Source organism: Heloderma suspectum, chromosome 2 (genome assembly GCF_057233095.1).
Source record: "Heloderma suspectum isolate Gila_16-S chromosome 2, 16-S_ref, whole genome shotgun sequence".
Lineage (NCBI taxonomy): Eukaryota > Metazoa > Chordata > Lepidosauria > Squamata > Helodermatidae > Heloderma > Heloderma suspectum.
Window position 1 is genome coordinate 395,571,370 of NC_139459.1, and position 21,068 is coordinate 395,592,437.

Sequence of the window (21,068 nt, forward strand, 5' to 3'; positions counted from 1 at the left end):
GGAAAGACAAGCAAATTAAACAGAAAATATTTTTGCTTCTCTGCATGTCCGAGTAAACAATCTCGATCAGATTCATTTATTTATTTTTGAATATTTATGCCAAGCCTTTCCCTCCAGAGAAAGGTGGCGAACATAAAACAAACCTTAAAATATAACAATAAACCACTAACAGAGGAGCAGAAAAAAACAGATTGTAGGAGCAAGAAACATGATCCATCAACAATCTGCTTCAGGGGAAGGCACCTGCAAGTCATGTTTTGTGATTGTTGGTGTATATCCTAGAAGACTACCTTGATCCCGGTTCTTATGAAAAGGTTTCATTGTTAAAAGTTAGGCCAAGCTCTCCCCTCACCCCCCACTGGCCCAAGTCAAGGGTCTGGAGTTGCATCAGTGAGATCTCGGAAACATGTTTTCCCCCCAGCTGTGCCATGTGGATTCACACAGATTTCGGGATGTTGCAGAGCTGAGGCCGCTTTCCCCTTATAATTATGAAAATCATACTCATTTATTCTCCTTCTCACTGAATATCAAGGGATGCTTCCCATGATCGCCCCTGAGACCAATAACAGAAGCACTGAATGAGGGAGCAACATGAGGTGACATCCTGCATCTGAGCCTGAGAGGCCTGGCACATAAATGGCTCCCGTGCCACCGGGAGCTGGGCAGGAGGTTCAGGGCAGGTGAGGAGGACTGTGTGGGCATGAGGTTTGCGTCCTCTTCTGCCCTTGGGAGGCGAAGACTTGGCTGGCTGGGCTGTGTCTCCACAGTAGGAAGTCCTCTGAAGTCTGGCGAGAGGGTTTGCCTCCTTCTGGTTAACTGGGCAGGGAGCTGAAAGGAGGCACAGTCACTAGTCAGAAGATTGTAGCAGCCACTCACACAGTGCTGCTGCCTCTGCTTCTGCCGCCGCTTCTGCCTCGTGCAGTCGGTGGGATGCTGGAGGCGAAGTGCCCCTCGGCTTGGCTCAGGGAGCATCCAGAGCCATTTAATTATTACAGGCCCGGAGACCACCTCATTAGCGGGGTCACCTCTACGACGTTTGCTCTCTTCCAGCTACTCACCTTCAGGGAGTCTCCTTCTGGCAGACTTTACTGGTAAGTTATCCTGGGAAACAGGGGAGGCGTTGTGGGTATCCCAAGGCTAAGGCCCTGCTCACAGCACTCACTCTTTCTGGCGCTACTTGGAAATTCCATCTGCTCTTCCCCAGTAGTATATTGGACACCTTCCGACCTGAGGGGCTCATCTTCCGGCGTCATATCTTTTAGCCTTGTGCTGCTAAATGGGGGAGGCGTTGTGGATGTCCCAAGGCTAAGGCCCTGCTCACAGCCTGCCTCTTCCCATCCTGCCACTGGCCAGGCTCCTTCTGAGCTGTAAAGTTAGGTACCAACATATTATCGGACGGTCGGGTCTTTCTGCCTTCACTTCAGTGCACAGAACAAGAACCCACTTTTTTTTTTTTTTTAAATGCCCTGTGAACCGAAGTAATCCTTTGGCTAAGGTTGTTCTTTCTGGGCATTCATTTTGTGTGCCGAAGGCTAGGTCACTAATTCCCCCTCATCGGGGGCTGCAGGGGGGGCAAAGGTAGGCAGACCAAGGGGTAGCCAGAGGTGGAGCTGATGATCAACAGATTGATCAACAGGATGTCCCGCTGAACATCAGGAAAAATGTCCTGACTGTTAGAGCAATACAACAATGGAACTCATGACCTGGGGAGGTGGTGGGCTCTCCCCCACTGGAGGCGTTCAAGATGAGGCTGGACAGCCACCTGTTAGGGATGCTTTGACTTGGATTCCTGCATTGAGCAGGGGGTTGGACTTGATGGTCTTATAGGCCCCTTCCAACCCTACTATTCTATGATTCTATGATCACTTGCATACCCACCCCCACCAACCCAAAGCTTTCAAGATCAGTCAGTCGTTTCCTCTACAGGATGGTGTCTACACCCAAGGCATTCTGATTGCTTTCCCATCATAATAAAGAAGCCTTTCCCCATTTATGTTGTTGTTGTTCAGTCGTTCAGTCGTGTCCGACTCATCGTGACCCCACAGACCATAGCACGCCAGGCCTTCCTGTCCTGTGCTCTCTCCTGGAGTGTGCTCAAGTCCATATTCATTGCATCAGTGATGCTATCTAGCCATCACTGATGTCTATATATCATATGTCACCTTCATATCTGTGAGGTCATGTTGTGCGAACCAGGTCACTGAGTGGAGATTGTTTGTTGTGCTTCTGGCTTTTGCTCTGAATCAATGTAAGCCTGGTTAAAGGTCTTGGAAAGGCCCATAGAGTCAAAGAAGCAAGAACTGTGTATTACTTGCATTGAATGTAGGGTTATGATAGAGCATATATCTTGCAGGAAAGGAACAATGAAGTACTGGAACCTCCTGTCCTTCTTGTTTGCTGTTCAGGACATCAACCAGAATCCCAGCCTCTTACTTAACATCACCCTGGGCTACAACATCTATGAGAACTATTTTGATGCCAGGATGACTTCTGATGCCTTGGTAGACCTGTTCTCTGCTGGACAAGCGAGTGTTCCCAACTATAACTGTGGAAGGCAGCATCACCTGTTGGCTGTTCCTGAGGGGGCTGACACTGAAAACTCCATCCAGATTTCAACCATGACGAGCATCTACAAAATCCCACAGGTAGGGTGAAGAGCAGTGGGGCATTTGCAGACTGATTGGGGATTGGACAGTAGGAGGACTGCTTAACAGTGGGCAAACCCAGCCTTTCCCCTTGTTAGGAAAGAACACCCAATAGATTGCCAAGGTAATATAGCCAATTGTTTCTTGATATAGGACATTCTGGGTATGTTCTGAATAGGAACTCCCCGCTGTCCACTCCTTCCAGCAAAGGATGAGGTAGTTCAGGTTTCTCTGTGAGGAGAGAGACTTTTGGTTTTGCAGGAGGAGGATATATAAAGAGAGAGAGAGAGAGAGCACCAGTAAGAGCAGCATCGAGGAGACCAGAGCCTGAAGAGAGAGCAGGAAGCAGCCTGAAGAAGTCTAAGTACAGCTAGGGTAAAGGAACTTGGGTTTTGCAACTTTTAATTTCTTTTAAGGGCTTTTGTATCCCTTTGCTCTATTGTGTAAATACCTTTAGTTGTGATTTGCTCACTTCAAATTTACCAATAAACTATTGCGGTTAAACCCTGTGTCTAGAGTGTCGATCACCCCACGCCTTCTGTCTAAACCCCACATCATTGGATAGGGGAAGGTAAAAGAAGGAAGGTGGGGCTCTGAAAGAGGCAAGAGATCCTTAAGGGGTTGCTCAGGAGGTCCAGTTCAAAAGAGGAAACTTGACACTCCCATAATAAAGACCGATACAGTAAAAACAGCAACAGCAGCAAGCATCCTAAAAACAACCAACACCAGCATTAAAAGAAAATCTGCCACATACAACTGCAGCTACAGCCCAGTCTGATTAAACATAATTAGAGGATGGCCAGAGTAAAGCAGTAGGTTTTCTGGGCTTTCCTAAAAGCTTGCAATTATGGGGCCTGGAGGACCCCTGATGGCAACTAATTCCAGAATTATGGGGCCACTGCAGAAAAGGTCTGATTTAGATGTGTGTGTGGGGGAATCCACTCTTCCTATACTCTGTTGAAGTATAACATGTGGGAACATGAGACAAAAAATATTTTACAGTTGCAACAAAGCTGCAGAAGTTTAAGATAGTCCTTGTAAAATGCTGGTTGCCAGAATAAAACTTTGAAAATTTAAATGCATATATTCTCCTGCTGCTGTAAATATGTCCCTCCCAGCAAGATGTGGGTCTCCCCTCTCTGCCTCATAATGCCTAGTATTTTGCTACGTGTTAATAATGTTGTCCTTCATCTCTAAACAAAACAAATCACCGGTCTCTTCCTTTCCTTATTAGGTCACTTACGCATTTGTCTCCCATGATTTGGATGATAAAGCTCAGTTCCCCCTGCTCTACCAAATGGTCCCCACAGAAGAAAAACAGTATCCAGAGATTGCCAAACTGTTCCTGCATTTCGGATGGGTGTGGATCGGTCTCATTGTTCCAGACACTAACAATGGAGAGAGGTTCATGAGGGCTATGATCCCTCTGCTTATTAGGAACAATATTTGTGTTGCCTTCTCACAAATACTCCCGGAAACATCGCGAAGCATAGTTTTGCTGGGATCAAGACGCATTTCTTCCAATCTCAGTTGGAAACAAGTCAACGTATTTCTTTACTATGTGGAGATGGGTTCCTTCATAGATGGAATGTTATTTGTACAGCACTATGTTGAACCCTTGATGAATCACATTGTAGGGAAAGTCTGGGTCACAACAGCTATGTGGGACTTCACCTTGGAGTTGATGTATAACCAGTTATCTTTCCAACGCATCCATGGAATCTTTTCCTTCTTTCTCCAGCCAAAGAAAAAGGCAAACTATGATGATTTTGTAGTGGTATTCCATGCTATGAAGCAGTTTGTGGAGAAAGCATTTCATTGCTTTGATTCAAAACAGCAGTTGTCTGTGAAAGGGTGGATAAGATGCAGAGAGAGAGAGCAACTGGAGAATTCGCCAGCCCAAGAGATACATGACAGAAGCCTGTCTCTGGATAACTACATCATTTACAACACTGTCTGGGCTCTGGCGCATGCCTTAAATGCTGCTTATTCATTTAGATCCAGGCGGATGTTGTTGGTTGCTGGTGGCCTGCTGGAACTTCACAGGGTCCAGCCATGGCAGGTATGCCTTCTCTCCCTCAGCGGGAGCTCTTCAGAAGTCTATGAAAACTTGAACCATGCTGGACTTGTCTTGGATTCAGGCTCTGAGAAAGTTTCAGATGTAGTGATGAAGGGAAATTGTGTACATTCCAGAGGGAAACCCACTTCTGAAACTTCATGTCCTGAGATATGCAGAGGGTGACTGTCTGGAAAAGTCCATGTCCTCTTTCTGTGGAAGTCCCTCACTGCTGAGATTTTAAACTCCTGAGTCTTGAAATGAAATTATGGTTAACATTTGTTAAGTATTTATAATCCTAATCATCCCATAGGTACACTTGCAAGAAAGCAGATCCAAAGACATTGGGGAGAGGGTAGGATTGCCAGCCACCACTGTAATTATACCTCTCCTTTTCAAAAACCGGGAAAATTCCGTGATCTCATTTAAGATGAGGATTGAGGCTATCTCCTGATGGCTCAGGCTCCACAAAGGTAGGAATCTGGAAGCTAAGGAGTATGCCTTAACTGATGTGCCTCATGGTCAGTCATGATGTTGTGCAGTATCACAAACTGAGCTTGCTTATAACTTACGTTCCATGCATCCACACTTTCCCTTGGTCTGCAAAGATGACCCACATTATCCTAGTCCTGTATTGTTTTAAAGACATAAGAAGAGCCATGCTGGATCAGAACAAGAGTCCATCTAGTCCAGCATTCTGTTCACACAGTGGACATCTAGATGTGTGCAGGAAGCCCACAAGCAGGACACGAATGCAACAGCACCCTCCTGCCCATGTTCCCCAGCAACTGGTATACATAGGCTCACTGCCTCTGGTACTGGAGGTAGCACATAGCCCTCAGGACTAGTAGCCACTGATAGCCTTTTTCTCCAGGAATTGTCTAACCCCCTTTTAAAGCCATCCGAAATGGTGGCCATCACTACATCCTATGGTTGCGAAAGCCATAGTTTACGTATGTGCTGTGTGAAAACGCCCTTCCTTTTATCTGTCCTGAAACTCCCACCAATCAGCTTCATGGGATGACCCGAGGTTCTAGTATTATGAGAGAGGGAGAAAAATGTCTCCTTATCCTCATTCTGTACACCATACATGATTTTGTATACCTTTACATGTCTCCCGCTACTCTCCTTTTTTCCAGGCTAAAGCATCCCAGCTGTTGTTCCAGCCCCTTGATCATTTCAGTTGCTGTGAGTGTTCCCCTTATGGCTTGGAACCCCCTGAGCAACTCCTTAAAGATCTCTTGCCTCCTTCAGAGTCTCACCTTCCTTTTTTTAAACTTCCCCTTCCCAATAACATGGGGTTTGGGCTGTAGACAAATGTTGAAGTAGCTGTACAAAAGGCATTAAGAGAAAATAAATGTTGCAAAATGCATGTTGCTTTACCCTAGTTGTACTTACACTTTTCCAGGCTGCTTCTTCCTGCCCCCTCTTTAGGCTGTATTCTCCCCGACTCTGATCTTATTGGCTCCATCACTCTCTTTATATACCCCCCTCCCTCAAAACCAAAACTACTACTTCAAACCTGGAGAAATGAAACTTAACTGGGGAAGTGAAACTACTCCTCTCAAGGATACTACCTCCTAAGACAAAGCTCCAGGCCTCTAGGCCTGACCCTTTTCCTTTCCTTGCCTCTGTAGGCCTCAAACCTTCACATGTTAGATGTTATGAAACATCTAGTCTTCCTAGAAGAAGGGGGCTCCATCTCACTGTTTAACCCAACCTGCCAGCTGCTGATGTAAACAACCAACAGGCATGGGTCAATTCACAGGATGCCTCACAGGATGCTTGTGGGTTCCTGGTCGACAGCTGGTTGGCCACTGTGTGAAGAGAATGCTGGACTAGCTTGACCCTTTGTCTAATCCAGCATCCAGGCTCTTCTCATGTTCTCTAGCAATACAGTAAGTCTTCATACTATATTCATATGCTTCATATGGCAATACAGTACCAGTGGGGCATCTTTCCAGATCACAGGCACTGTGTCCTCGCCATCTGGATTTGGACCTGAAAGACCAAGGCGAAGTGTGGGTGCCCAGAGGGGAAGTTGTAAGCAAAAATAATTTGTGACGTTGTCCAATATCATCACTGATCACGGGTTGGTAAACAATGATACAGAGTATTTCATTAAAGAGGATTAAACAAGGACATTTATTATTTATGTTACTGTTACTTTAAAACAAGGCTTTCTGTGGAAGTCTCTCACCGCTGAGATTTTAGACTCATGACTCTTGAAATGAAATCATGATTAACCTTGGCTAAATATTTATTATCCTAATCATTATATAGGTATGCTTGCAAGAAAGCAGATTCAAAGACATTGGGAGAGGGTAAGATTGCCAGCCACCACTGCAATTATACGTTTCCTCTTCACAAACTAGGAAAATTCAATGATCCAAAACCTCTGATTTAAGATCAGGGTCAAGGCTATCTCTTGTTGGCTCAATTGCCACAAAGCCAGGAAAGTGAATGCTAAAGAGTACGCCTTAACTGACATGCCCCATCATCAGTCCTGATGTTGTGCTGTATCACAAATTGAGCTTGCTTAAAACTTACCCTCTATGTGCCCATCCCCTGGTCTGCAAAGATGCCCCATATTGTCCTAGTCCTCTATTGCATTAAGAACATAAGAAGAGCCCTGCTGGATCAGACCAAGGGTCCATCTAGTCCAGCATTCTGTTCACACAGTGGCCAACCAGCTGCCCACGGGAAACCCACAAGCAGGACAAGAGTGCAACAGCACCCTCCTGCCCATGTTCCCCAGCAACTGGTGTACATAGGCTCACTACCTCTGGTACTGGCATTAGCACATAGCCATACACTAGCAGCCATGGATAGCCTCTTCCTCCAGGAATTTGTCTAACCCCATTTAAAAGCCATCCAAATTGGTGGCCATCACTACATCATGTGGTAGCGAGTTCCATAGTTTAAGTATGTGCTGTGCGAAAAAGTCCTTCCTTTCATCTGTCCTGAAACTCCCACCAATCAGCTTCATGGATTGACCCTAGGTTCTAGTATTATGAGATTATATACGTACATAATTTTGTACACCTCTACATGTCTCCCGTTCCTCACCTTTTTCCCGGGCTAAACAATCCCAGCTGTCGTTCCAGCCCCTTGATAATTTCAGTTGCTGTGAGTGTTCCCCTCATGACTTGGAACCCCCTGAGCAACTCCTTAAAGATCTCTTGCCTCCTTCAGAGTCCAACCTTCCTTCTTTCAAACCTCCCCTTCCCAATAATGTGGGATAATTGACACGCTAGATACAGCTTTTAACCACAACAGTTTACTGGTAAATTAAGGGTGCAATCCTATGCATGTTTAGACAGAAAAAATCCCTACAGCTCCTAGCATTCCCCAGTCAGTCCGGCTGGCCGGGGAATGCTGAAAGTTGTAGGGTTTATTTCTGTCTAAACATGCATAGCATTGCACCCTAAAGCAAGCAAATCACAACTAAAAGTATTTACACAATAGAGTGATACAAAGGACATTAAGAGAAAATAAAAGTTGCAAAGTGCAAGTTCCTTTACCCTAGCTGTACTTACACTTTTCCAAGCTGCTTCTTCCTGCTCCCTCTTCAGGCTGAGGTCTTCCCAACTCTGCTCTTAGTGGTGTTATCGCTCTTTATATAACCTCCTCCTTCAAAACTAAAAGTACTACTTCAAACCTGATGAACTGAAACTTAACTGGGGAAATGAAACTGAAACATAGCCAGGGAAATGAAACTACCCCTCTCAAGGATACCCCCTCCCAAGAGAAAACTCCAGGCCTCTAGGCCTGACCCTTTTCCTTTCCTTGCCTCTGTAGGCCTCAAACCTTCACATGTTAGATGTTATGAAACATCTAGTCTTCCTGGAAGAAGAGGGCTCCATCTCACTGTTTAACCCAACCTGCCAGCTGCTGATGTAAACAACGAACAGGCATGGGTCAATTCACAGGATGCCTCACAGGTTGCTTGTGGGTTCCTGGTTGACAGCTGGTTGGCCACTGTGTGAAGAGAATGCTGGACTAGCTCGACCCTGTTCTAATCCAGCATCAGGGCTCTTCTCATGTTCTCTAGCAATGCAATAAGTCTTCATACTGTATTCATATGCTTCATATGGCAATACAGTACCAGTGATGCATCTTTACGGATCACAGGCACTCTGTTCTCACCATCTGGATTTGGACCTGAAAGACCAAGGTGAAGTGTGGGTGCCTGGAGAGGAAGTTGTAAGCAAACAGAATTTGTGACATTGCCCAACATCATCACTGCTCATGGATTAGTAAACAATGATACAGAGTATTTTATTAAAGAGGACTAAAGCAAGAACTCTTACTATTTATAACTATTTATCATTATGGTTGCTTTAAAACAAGGCTTTTATGTTGTTACTGTTACCACCAATCAGGTTATAGAAGCTATATTTCCCAATTCCAACCAAACCTGAGCCAATCCTCTTATCAAGCTCCACGCCACTTAACACACAGCCCTGTCAAAGAAAACGTGGCATGTTGTCCTCCTCCTGGTAAGGCTGGACAACCACCTGGGACCTTACATGCAGTTTACCAGACTTCCCCTGAAGTCTTCAGTCTGGTCCAGCTGCTTGCTCTGTTTTCAGACCTCCACTGACTGTCCCCCAGGCCTCAGCTCTTCCTGAAGGCTGCTTTGGGAGTTGTGTTCTCCATGCTTCCTGGCCTTCTGCTTCGGCTTTGCCCTCTTCCAGCTTGGCCTCCAGGTCTAGCTGCTGTCTTCCTGAGGCTCTTGGCCTCTCCTGAAGACACTCTTCCATTGTCACTCTTCCCTGGTGACACTCAGAGGAACTCTCTGCCTGATGCCTCTCAACAGCAACTTACATTGGCTTCAGTCAGAATCCTTCAGCCAATCAGATTCGGTGCAGCCAGAATTCCATCACATCCCCAAACTCAGGACCAATGGATATGTGTAGAATGTCTGAGTATCTTCCCAGCAGATGGTAGCAATTTCAATCCAACCATACTCTCTATAAAAGACAGAAACCAGGCCTCCTGTATCCCTCCCATTGGTAAGAGTGAGGGCCACTCCACCAACACCCATATTTACAATGTATCACTCCTTAGGCACAAGCCGCAGGTAAAACACACACTTTTCCCTCCTGTTCTGTGAACTTCTTCATCTTCAGCTCTTGTTACAGAATATAACACTTGAACGCATTTGATTTTTACCTGAGAAAACCAGTTGATTCCCACCAGAATTTGAAATGGGCTCAGAAAAAACTGGGGCTCAATGAAGTTGTCTAAGCACGGATGAGAAACCCAACCTGGTTTCCTGTATTCTAAACACTGCTCTTTTCTCTTTGTAGCTCCACCCTTTCCTGAGGGATCCCCAGATTTACAATACTTCCATGGATGGAGTGTATTTGGACCAGAATGGAGACCTGGCAGCCAACTTTGACGTACTGAACTGGGTGGTGTTTCCCAACAGATCCGTTGTTAGAGTGAAATTTGGGAGTATAGAGAGACAGGGAGCCACAGGCCAAACATTCTCCATTGACCAGGATGCCATTGTGTGGCCCAAATGGCTCAACCAGGTGGGGGAAAGCATTTGATCCATTAGGGAACACTCGTTGTGGAATTGGTGGTGTGGCATAGAAATACTACTGTAAGCCTAGAACTTTACATATTTCAAATAACAGTGCAGTTAAGGTTGTGTGCGTGTGTGCGTGATGAAAAGAGAGGTCCCAGGGCAATGGCCTGTATGTGAGCTCTGCCATATGGCAAGGACGGAAACCCTGCTCCTTAATCCTAAATGTGGATTGGCTGGTGGCTGGGAGGGGGAAGGTGATGTCCTACTTTCCATCTAGAATGGCTTCCCCTTGGGAGTGGGGAGTGCTCCTCTATGGCTTTTACAGTCCATCTTTCTCTGGAAAAATATGTGTGAAGGTTTGAAGCCTACAGAGAGAAAGGAAAAAAGGGGGCAGGCTTAGAGGCCTAGAGTGTTCTTTTGGGAGGGGGTAACCCTGAGTGGAATAGTTTCATTACTTTGGTTAAGTTTCAGTTCTTTGATTAAGTTTCAGTTTCATTCCTTCACTTAAGTTTCATTTCTTCAAGTTTGAAGCAGTACTTTCAGTTTTGAGGGAGGATGGTATGTATAGAGAGGGAGAGAGCCAGTAAGAGTCAGAAAGACCAGGCAGAGAGAGCCAGAGCCTGAAGTGAGAGCAGAGTCTGAAGAGTGAGCGGGAAGAAGCAGCCTAGAAAAGTCTAACTACAGCTAGGCTAATTTACCAGTAAACTGTTGTGGTTAAACCCTGTGTCTAGAGTGTCAATCACTCCACGCCTTCTGCCTAAACCCCACATCACTGGATCGGGGAAGGTAAAAGAAGGAAGGTGGGACTCTGAAGGAGGCAAGAGACCCTTAAGGAGTTGCTCAGGGGGTCCAGGTCAAAAGGGGAATCCTGGCACCATCTCAATTAGGGCTTCTCCACACTGGTTACTCACGGATGTTTGGGGGTCTGTTTCATGGCAGCATTGTCCTCTGGTGCCTCTCCCATGATTTTTTAGCTTAATTCTGCCATGATTTCACTCTCCAAAAATGCAGTAATAAATATGCACCTCCACCAAGAGGTGGTGTATTTCCTGGATAGGCTGATAGCGCAATATTGCTGCAATGTCACAGCACCAACTGCTGGCTGTATAAATGGAACAGATGGAACTTCCCCACAAAGGAATCAGCCAAAACCAAGGAGGGGGGTTGGGATGGGGGAGGATCATGTCATGTGCCAATTGTAATCCTGGAAAGACTCGGCAAGAAAAAAGGCAGGGTGTGGGATTTTGCTTTCATGGAGAGAAGCCTTCCCGATTTGTGTCCTCCAACAGAGTTAATAAGTTTAATGATAGCTTTGTTTACCTGCTCTACCACTGCGAGCCCCTGAAAGTTCACACACCTATGCGTGTGCGTGACTCCCTTCTGTAGATAAATTACTCCTGACCCCTTGCGCTCAATGCTTCTTCTCTTTATGGTTAGCCCCTGCCCCATTCAAAGTGTTCCAATAGCTGTGATTGTGGGTACGTCAAGGTGGTTAAAGAAGGTGAGCCCATTTGCTGCTATGTTTGTGCTCCCTGTGCAGAAGGGACGATCTCCACTCAGGAAGGTAAGTGACTCCAGAGGAAGGGGTAAGAGACTCCCCTAGAGATATTTGGTGACGGATTTTAAGATATTTTAAAAATCTGGGTCCTTTGTTTTTAGATGTGTAGCACCCATAATTAATAATTCCACAAAGTTGCTACAAAAGTACCTTGGAGGATGCATTCTGTGTGGGCGGGGGGTGGGTGGCAGTGGATGCTTTCAGGAATGCCATCCTACATATATCTTACAACTTCATCTATTATATTTATATCCTGCCCTTCAATACATGTATTCTGTGCTCCTTGTCCAGAAGGGAGGATCTCCACTCTGGAAGGTAAGTGACTCCAGTGGACAGCCTGTTCCCCTAGAGATATTCGGTGAAGGATTTAAAGTTTTTCTTTAAAAAATCTGGATCCTTCCTTGTTTTTAGACATGTAGCTCCCATAATTAATTCCAGAAAGCTACAATTGTACTTTGGAGGATGGATTCTGTGTGTTCAGGGGGAGAGCAGGGAAGGCAGTGGATGCTTTCAGCGATGGCATCCTATGTGCATCCCACTACTTCATCTAATATATTAATAATATAAATATATATAATACATTTCCAATTGTGTGTGTGTGTGTATCTCCTGCCCTTCAATACATGCATTCTGAGGGCAGCTAATGGGAAGAAACATTAAATAATATGAACAAGTTAATGGCCATAAAATAATATGAAACTGCAGAGTCTTTGCAGTGTAAAGTCACCGGCGAGAACTCATTTCAACAGCTAAAAGGCCAGGGAAAATTAAAACCTCTCTGCCTGGTGCTGAAAAGATATCAGCACAGCTGCTAGGCAAGGCTTTCTGGGAAGAGCATTCCATAAATGGGAATCCACAACTGCCAAGGGCCTGTTTAGAAAACATGCACACCCTCTGCATTGCATATGATTGGGCTGACCCATGTTGAATCATGTGTACCATGAAATATGGCCTGGCCCATAGTGCACAGGGGAGAAGGGCAAGATCCAGTAGGCACGATACATGCTTTGTGTGAAGGGAGGCCTACTTGCTCTTGAATATATCTCCCAGCTCTCATTCACTTCTCTGCCAGGGCAAATAATGTTAAATGAATCATTCCAGAAGCGAATTTTGAAGTTGCTGCCCTCAAACCATCGAAGACTTCACATTAATAAGAATTCATTCCCAGCCATGTGTTGTCAGACAATGAATGCACCATCCACCATTATTGGCTTTTCTGGTTTTCACCCTGAAAAATGTGTTGTATGAAATGTGATAGAATACCAGCTACTATGAATGCAGTATTGACATCATGCTGAAGCCATTCTCCTTCTTTTCAGATGCAGATAATTGTAACAAGTGCCCAGAAGATCAGCATCCAAACAAGGACCAAGATCTATGTGTTCCCAAGGATATAACATTCCTTGCCTATGAAGAACCTTTGGGGATCTTCCTAATGTCCCTTGCCCTGTTCTTGTCCTTCACCACAGGCTGTGTGTTAGGAATCTTCATTAAATTCCTCGAAACACCAATAGTCAAAGCCAACAACCGGGACCTCTCCTATCTTCTCCTCATCTCCCTCCTGCTTTCCTTTTTGTCCTCCTTCTTGTTCATTGGACGGCCAAGGGCAGTGACCTGCCTTCTCCGACAAACAGCCTTCAGCATCATCTTCTCAGTCGCCATCTCTTCTGTGTTGGCAAAAACGATCACTGTGGTGCTGGCCTTCCTGGCCACAAAGCCAGGGAACAGGGTGAGGAGATGGCTGGGGAAGAGTTTGGCCGACACCATCGTTATTTCCTGTTCCAGCATCCAAGTTGTCATCTGCACGATTTGGCTGGGAATTTCTCCACCCTTCCCAGACTCTGACATGCACTCCCAGCCTGGATGGATCATCCTGCAATGTAACGAAGGGTCTGTTGCCATGTTTTATGGTGCCCTTGGCTACATGGGCTTCCTGGCTGCCATCTGCTTTACAGTAGCTTTCTTAGCCAGGAAGCTACCTGGGGCCTTCAATGAAGCCAAGCTGATCACCTTCAGCATGCTGGTCTTCTGCAGTGTCTGGATGTCCTTTGTGCCCACCTACCTGAGCACCAAGGGGAAATACATGGTGGCCGTGCAGGTCTTCTCTATCTTGGCCTCCTGTGCTGGGCTACTGGGCTGCATCTTCATTCCCAAGTGCTACATTATTGTATTGAGGCCCAATCTAAATACAAAAGAGCACCTAGTGACTAAAACTAAAGATGCCATATGATCCTGATTGAGTGAATATTACATTTATATCCTGCTTCCCCACCCCCCACCCCTTTTCAGTCTTGGGAATTTGTGTCCAGTATGGCAGTAGTGAATGTAAGCTAATTGATTCAGGGGTGAACCATGGACTGCTATGATAGCTTTTCTCTCATTCCTCCGAAAATGAATTGATGATTATGAATACATGGTGAAGCAACAACAACAGGAACAACAGAGAGCTGCAACGTTTAATTCCCAATGTATTTGTGTCCCCAAGATGTTATGAGAGACTTCTCACCAAGGTCAACTGAAACAGAAGATACAAAGAATTCTTTCAAAGCTAATTTACATCTCTTAAGAATTTACACACACACACACACACACACACGTGACCTCTTGAGAATATACAAAACCAATTTTCATTGCTGTGAAACAAAAATCCTTAGAAAGGAACAAGCTAGTATTAAAGCATTTCCACACCTGGCTAAAATCCTGCAACTTTACCAGAGCTTTCTGCTCCCATTTTAAATGCAGAATCATGAGGGGCTGTGTTCAAATGCACTTTTCCCCCTTATCTGCTATGTTCTATATGTTTCATTAGACAGCGACTAGATGTCAAAAGGCTTAATCAACTCCCTCACTACAAAAAAAAGCCCCTGGTGAGGATATGCTCCCTGGAGCATTGCTCAGAGCAAATTCTGTTTGGTGGTGACTAGTCCTCGCCACCGAATTCACTGTTATAAATTCTCATGGGAGAGCTCCTAAGGGCTGGGGGGTGAGTATTGTAGTCCAAATTCACAAGAAAGGTTTTAAGTCCGATCCAAAGAACTTTAGGCCAACTAGTCTGCTAAGTATCATTTCTAGATTATACCCCAAATATCTACTACGCAGACTAGAGTCTTGGGCTGCTGAAAATTCAGTCATTGCTGAACAACAGGCAGGATTTAGAAAGGGAAAGTCCACAATAGATCAGTGCTTTGTTCTTCACCGTCTTATTCAAAAATACTCTCAACAAGGTAGAAAAGAACTATTCCCTGCTCTTGTGGACTTCAGCTCAGCATTTGATCTTGTCGACAGAAGTCGCCTATGGGAAAAGTTATCTACCACAATATTGACAGAAGGTTGCTCTACTTAATTAAAAAGCTCCACTCTCATACCTCTCTCAAGGTCAGACTTGGGGCAAACGGCCTGCTTTCAGAAAACATCTTGACCAAAAGAGGTGTACATCAGGGCTGCCTTTTGGCTCCCTTCCTGTACAATTGTTATATGAACAATATTGTTCAAGAACTGAGTGGCTTGGAATTCTTTCCTGCCACCATTCTGGATGTAAAATGCCCAATTGCTGTCTGGTGCGGAGATCTGGGGATATACCAGTGTTTATATCCTAGAGGTGGTGCAGAACCCCTTCATGAGAAGGCATGCCGCACTTGCTCTGTACTGGCTGTACTGGCCGTGCAGGCGTGACTCCCGCTTACCTAAAAAGTGTCTTTTGGAACAACTGCAAACACCAACACAAAATTCTTGGGTACAATCTGTAAAACACATTTTATATAACTATGGGATTAGTACAGATGTTTTACCCTCTTCTAACACGGACAGAGTAAAGCAGCTCTACAAGGAAAGAATTTCCCTACGTGTGCAACGTCAAGACCTATATTCCATCTCCGATAAGTCATACTCGACCTGGTATCCCCTGTATAAACCAACGTATGGCTTGGAGCACTATTTCACTCTGCTTGCTGTTGCTCCCCTACGAAAATCATTTACAGCCCTGAGGGTACAGAACATGCCCTCTGCTTTCCTGGAGGGAAGATTTTAAAAAGCTGTATTCCGTCTACGAATTTGTATATGTGAGTCTGGTGAGGTTGAGGATATTGATCACTATCTCCTCTGTTGCCCCCTCTGTGAGTCCCCCAGAGCCAAATTCCTCCAGTATACTCTTAATTCTTTGGACAATAGACCCCCTATGGAACACGTTTGCTCTTTGCTGGCAGGTAATGATGCTTATATTACGCTACAGGTTGCCGAATTTGCTTGTGCTGCCAGGAAGTTGAGGGCGAGGCATTTAACTGCTCTTGCCAGCCAATCTTAGGGAAAGGCTTGTGCCTACGGTATTGTTCTGGGGGAAGTGTCACTTTCTTGTTTTGTTATAAATATTTTAATTCTCCTCCTTTGTATTCTTACTGTAATGTATTTCATCTGTTTTTTCTTCTTTTTCTTCCTGGTCTTTTACCCATGTATTTTAATTGTTATTTTAACTTGAAATTGTGATGGCCTTTGGCTTTGAACAGTAAAGATTAGTACTGTACTGTACAAAGAATTCTTTAAAAGCTAATTTACATCTCTTAAGAATTTACACACACACACACACACACATATGTCCACTTAAGAATATATAAAACTAATTTTCATCGCTGTGGGACAAAATCCTTAAAAACAAACAAGCTAGTATAAGAGCATTTCTACACTTGGCTAAAATCCTGCAATGGTACCGGAGCTTTCTGCTTCCATTTTAAATGCAGGATCATGAGGGGCTCTTCCCTCCCCCCCTTTCACCCCTTCTCTGCTATGTTCTATATGTTTCATTAGACAGCGACTTGATGTCACTGTGGTCTCGCTCCTCTGGCTGCAGGATTTCCCCTTTTCATGAGGAAACTCAACGCACTGTAATTTGCTAGCTCATTATCTCTGACCTTTTAAAAAATGAGATGATGGTCATTTATTATTGGGAGATGCCCTGGACATTGAAGACATCATGTAAAGGACCTGCAAACTTCCATTAGTAACATAAGAACTTAAGAACATAAGAACATAAGAACATAAGAACATAAGAAGAGCCCTGCTGGACCAGACCAGCGGTCGATCCAGTCCAGCATTCTGTTCATGCAGTGGCCAACCAGCTGTTGACTGGGAACCCACAAGCAGGGCAACATAAGTACAACAGCACCCTTCCACCCATGTTCCTCAATGACTAATGTACACTGGCCCACAGCCCCTGGTACTGGACACAGCACACAGCCATCAGGACTAGTAGCCACTGATAGCCTTCTCCTTCAATAATTTGTCCAACCCCCTATTAAAGCCATCCAAATTGGTGGCCATCACTACATCCTGTGGTAGCAAGTTCCATAGCTTAACTCTGCACTGTTTGAAGAAGTCCTTACTTTGATCTGTCCTGAATCTCCCACCAATCAACTTTGTGGGATGACCCCAGGTTCTAGTATTTTGAGAGAGGGAGAACAATGTCTCCTTATCCACATTCTCCGCACCATGCATAACGTTGTAGACCTCTATCATGTCTCCCGTTACCCCCCTTTTTCCCAGGCTCAACAATCCCAGCTTTTGTAACCTTCCCTCATTGGGAAGATGCTCCAGCCCCTTGATCATTTTAGTTACCGTTGTCCGAGTTTTATCCAGCTATACAATGTCTTTGTTTAGGTATGGTAACCAGAACTGTACACACTATTCTAAGTGTGGTTGCACCACAGAATTGTTTAAAGGCAGTGTGAGATTGGCAGTTTTATTCTCCATCCCTTTTCTAATTACGTCTAACACGGAGTTTGCCTTTTTTACTGCAGCCGCACACTGGGTTGCCATTTTCATCAAGCTGTCGACCACAACCCTGAGATGTCTTTCTTGGCTGGCCACTGCTAGTTCAGATCCCATCAGGTTATACTTGAAGCTGGGATTTTTTGCCCCAGCGTGCATCACTTTACACTTGCTGACATTGAACCGCATTTGCCATTTAGATGCTAGGTAAATTCGAGGACCATGTAAATCCCTTGCATTCCTTGCAAGAGGAAAAAAAAGCCACAAAAGAAATGTAATCATAAATGCATTAAATAGTTCCAAAATCCATATTAGTGCAATACCTTGGTTAGGTCAAGCAGAAGATCACAAAAATTGTGCAAGCTTTTGGTATCTCCAAATCTCTGCATCATGCAAGATGTTTCAAAAAGTAGGGCATGGAGGGGAGAGAGTTGGAGGGGGGAGAGCTGCAGGTCCAACCATCACATGACCTAGAGAGCTTCATTTGAGTGTCTGCACAGTCCTCCTTCCCCCACTTGGGACTCTGAACATGCAGACTCTGACTTCACCATGGTTAGATTTCCCTCCTCCCCTGAATGAGACTGACATCAGCTTCGTCCTGCCCTTGTCTGCAAAGAGAACAGGGGACATTTAGCCCCAAAAGCACAGGTGCCCTGCAGATGTTTTGGACTCCAACTCCCATCAGTCACAGCCAGCATGGCCAATGGTTCAGAATGCTGGGAGCTAGCAGTCTCGCTCACTGTCGCACGTTGCAGAACAACCCATGGTTAGCAAACCATAGGTTGTGTGATCATCAAAGCAGCTTAACAAACAGTAGGCTGTGTGTGATGATCCAAAGCAGGCCATCACCTGCCCCATCCCTCAGTGTTCAGTGGGTGGCAGTTTGCGAATTATTCTGCCGTTTGCAGATGGCAGCTGTATGAAATGGAGATGCCAGGAAGACAAGCAAATGAAACAGCCAATAATTGGGCTTCTCTGCCTGTCAGAGAAACAATGTTCAACCAGAGTCGTTTTTAAAAATATTATTCTGCCATTTGCAGATGGCAGCTTTATTAAATGGAGACACCAGGAAAGGCAAGCAAATTAAATATTTCTGCTTCTCTGCCTGTCTGAGTAAACAATGCTCGATCAGATTAATTTATTTATTTTTGAATATTTATGCCATGCTTTTCCCTCCAAAGAGCTCAAGGTGGCGAACATAAAACAAACCTTAAAATATGACAATAAAACACAAACAAGACGAGCAGAAAAAAAACAGATTGTAGGAGCAAGAAACATGATCCATCAACAATCTGCTTCAGGGGAAGGCACCTGCAAGACATGTTTTGTGATTGTTGGTGTATATCCTAGAAGACTACCTTGATCCCGGTTCTTATGAAAAGGTTTCATTGTAAAAAGTTAGGCCAAGCTCTCCTCTCACCCCCCACTGGCCCAAGTCAAGGGTCTGGAGTTGCATCAGTGAGTTCTCGCAAACATGTTTTTCCCCAGCTGTGCCATGCGGAATCACACAGATTTCGGGATGTTGCAGAGCTGAGGCCGCTTTCCCCTTATAATTATGAAAATCATACTCATTTATTCTCCTTCTCACCGAAGACCGAGGGATGCTTCCCATGATCGCCCCTGAGACCAATAACAGGAGCACTGAATTAGGGAGCAACATGAGGTGACGTCTTGCATCTGAGCCCGAGAGGCCTGGCACATAAATGCCTCCCATGCCACCGGGAGCTGGGCAGGAGGTTCAGGGCAGGTGAGGAGGACTGTGTGGGTGTGAGGTTTGCATCCTCTTCTCCCCTTCAGAAGTGAAGCCTTGGCTGGCTGGGCTCTACCGGGATTAGGAAGTCCCCTGAAGTCTGGCGAGAGGGTTTGCCTCCTTCTGGCTAGCTGGGCAGGGAACTGAAAGGAGGCACAGGCTCTAGTCAGATGCCTGCAGCAGCCACTCACACAATGCTGCTGCTTCTGCCGCCGCTTCTGCCCCGTGCAGTCGGTGGGATGCTGGAGGCGAAGTGCCCCTCGGCTTGGCTCAGGGAGCATCCAGAGCCATTTAATTATTACAGGCCCGGAGACCACCTCATTAGCGGGGTCACCTCTACGACGTTTGCTCTCTTCCAGCTACTCACCTTCAGGGAGTCTCCTTCTGGCAGACTTTACTGGTACGTTATCCTGGGAAACGGGGGAGGCGTTGTGGGTGTCCCAAGGCTACGGTCCTGCTCACAGCCTGCATCTTCCATCCTGCAGCTGGCCAGGCTCCTCCTGAACTGAAGTTTGGGTACCTACATATTATAGAACAGTCGGGCCTTTCTGCCTTCACTTCAGTGTACAGAACAAGAGCACACCTTTTTTCCCCATCCTGTGAACGGAAGTAAGCCTGTGGAGAAGGTTCTTCTTTCTAGGCATTCCTTTTATGCACCAGGGTCTAGCTTGCTAATTCCCCCTCATAGCGGGCTGCAGGGGAGGTAATGGTAGGCAGAGAAATTGGTAGCCAGAGGTGGGGTGAAGATTGACATCAGCCCCACTTGCATAAATCATCGTCACTTGCATAAAAGCCCCCCCCCCCGCTTTCAAGATCAGTCAGGCGTTTCCCCCACAGGATGGTGTCTGCACCCAAGGCGTTCTGTCCCTTCTCCTATCGGAACAAAGCCTTTCCCCACATATACATAATTGCATCTATGTTTCCTTCTCAAAGTCTACACCACTTCTCAGTACTTCACTCTTTACATGGGTGATGCAGAATTCTGGTTCTTAAGAAACACTCTCTCAGAGAAGGTTTGCCGTTTTGTCTTTGACTACTAAATGCAAGAGCTTATGCCTGCCTGAATTCAACACATGAAACAACCAACGTCATTCTGAACATGGCTTCTAACCAAAGTCAAGGACATTTGCCAGTTCTCAGTGATAATGATAAACAATATGAGGTTGATGCTACAGGCAACACGTTAAGGGAAGCTGATCCTAAAGGATAACTTTCAGTGTTGTGTGTTCTGAGTCTCCTTTATATACTTTTTGGGTGGATTTTTTGGAACTTCTCTGATGGCCCATCTGGACTCACGATGTAGCGACTTTTTAAATGGTACCATCTTTAACCTGCTAAGCGGAAGTCATAACCCTAAATTTCGCATTGGCACATTCCTTATCTGGCTTCCTTTCTAATCAGTAAAGGCAGCTAATGATAGGTCTCTAATGGCCTGGTATTACCGTCTCACATCTGGCAAACTTCAGGGAAGGGACTCTTTTACTACTTGCAGGCCAGAAGGCTAAACTGGTTTGCATTAGCCATTGGGATCCCATTTTTAATTCCAGAATTCTCTTGGAGGCTTTGGATTATAGAATTTCCTAATTGAGCAGCAGGGGTAAGATGATGCAAATCGTAAAGATTTGCCTGATTTTTTTTAATGTAGTGTCTAGATAGAAACCAATCCAATCCTCAAGGAAGTCAAGAGGTGTCTATTACTTCCATTACATGTACGATAATGATATTGCACATATTTTTGCAGGAAAGGAACGATGAAATATTGG

General features: G+C 45.3%; 1 protein-coding gene across 1 annotated transcript; it reads left to right on the forward strand.

Moving 5' to 3' along the window:
* Nucleotides 1-636: 636 nt before the first annotated feature.
* Nucleotides 637-14,028, forward strand: LOC146356527 (vomeronasal type-2 receptor 26-like). Its single transcript, XM_084830164.1, has 11 exons — nt 637-680; nt 825-1,091; nt 2,799-2,808; nt 3,880-4,707; nt 6,339-6,436; nt 6,593-6,599; nt 8,503-8,600; nt 9,775-9,787; nt 10,017-10,109; nt 11,678-11,804; nt 13,118-14,028. The coding sequence occupies exons 1-11, from the start codon at nt 637-639 to the stop codon at nt 14,026-14,028; spliced, it is 2,496 nt and encodes an 831-aa protein (XP_084686290.1).
* The last annotated feature ends 7,040 nt before the right edge of the window (nt 14,029-21,068 follow it).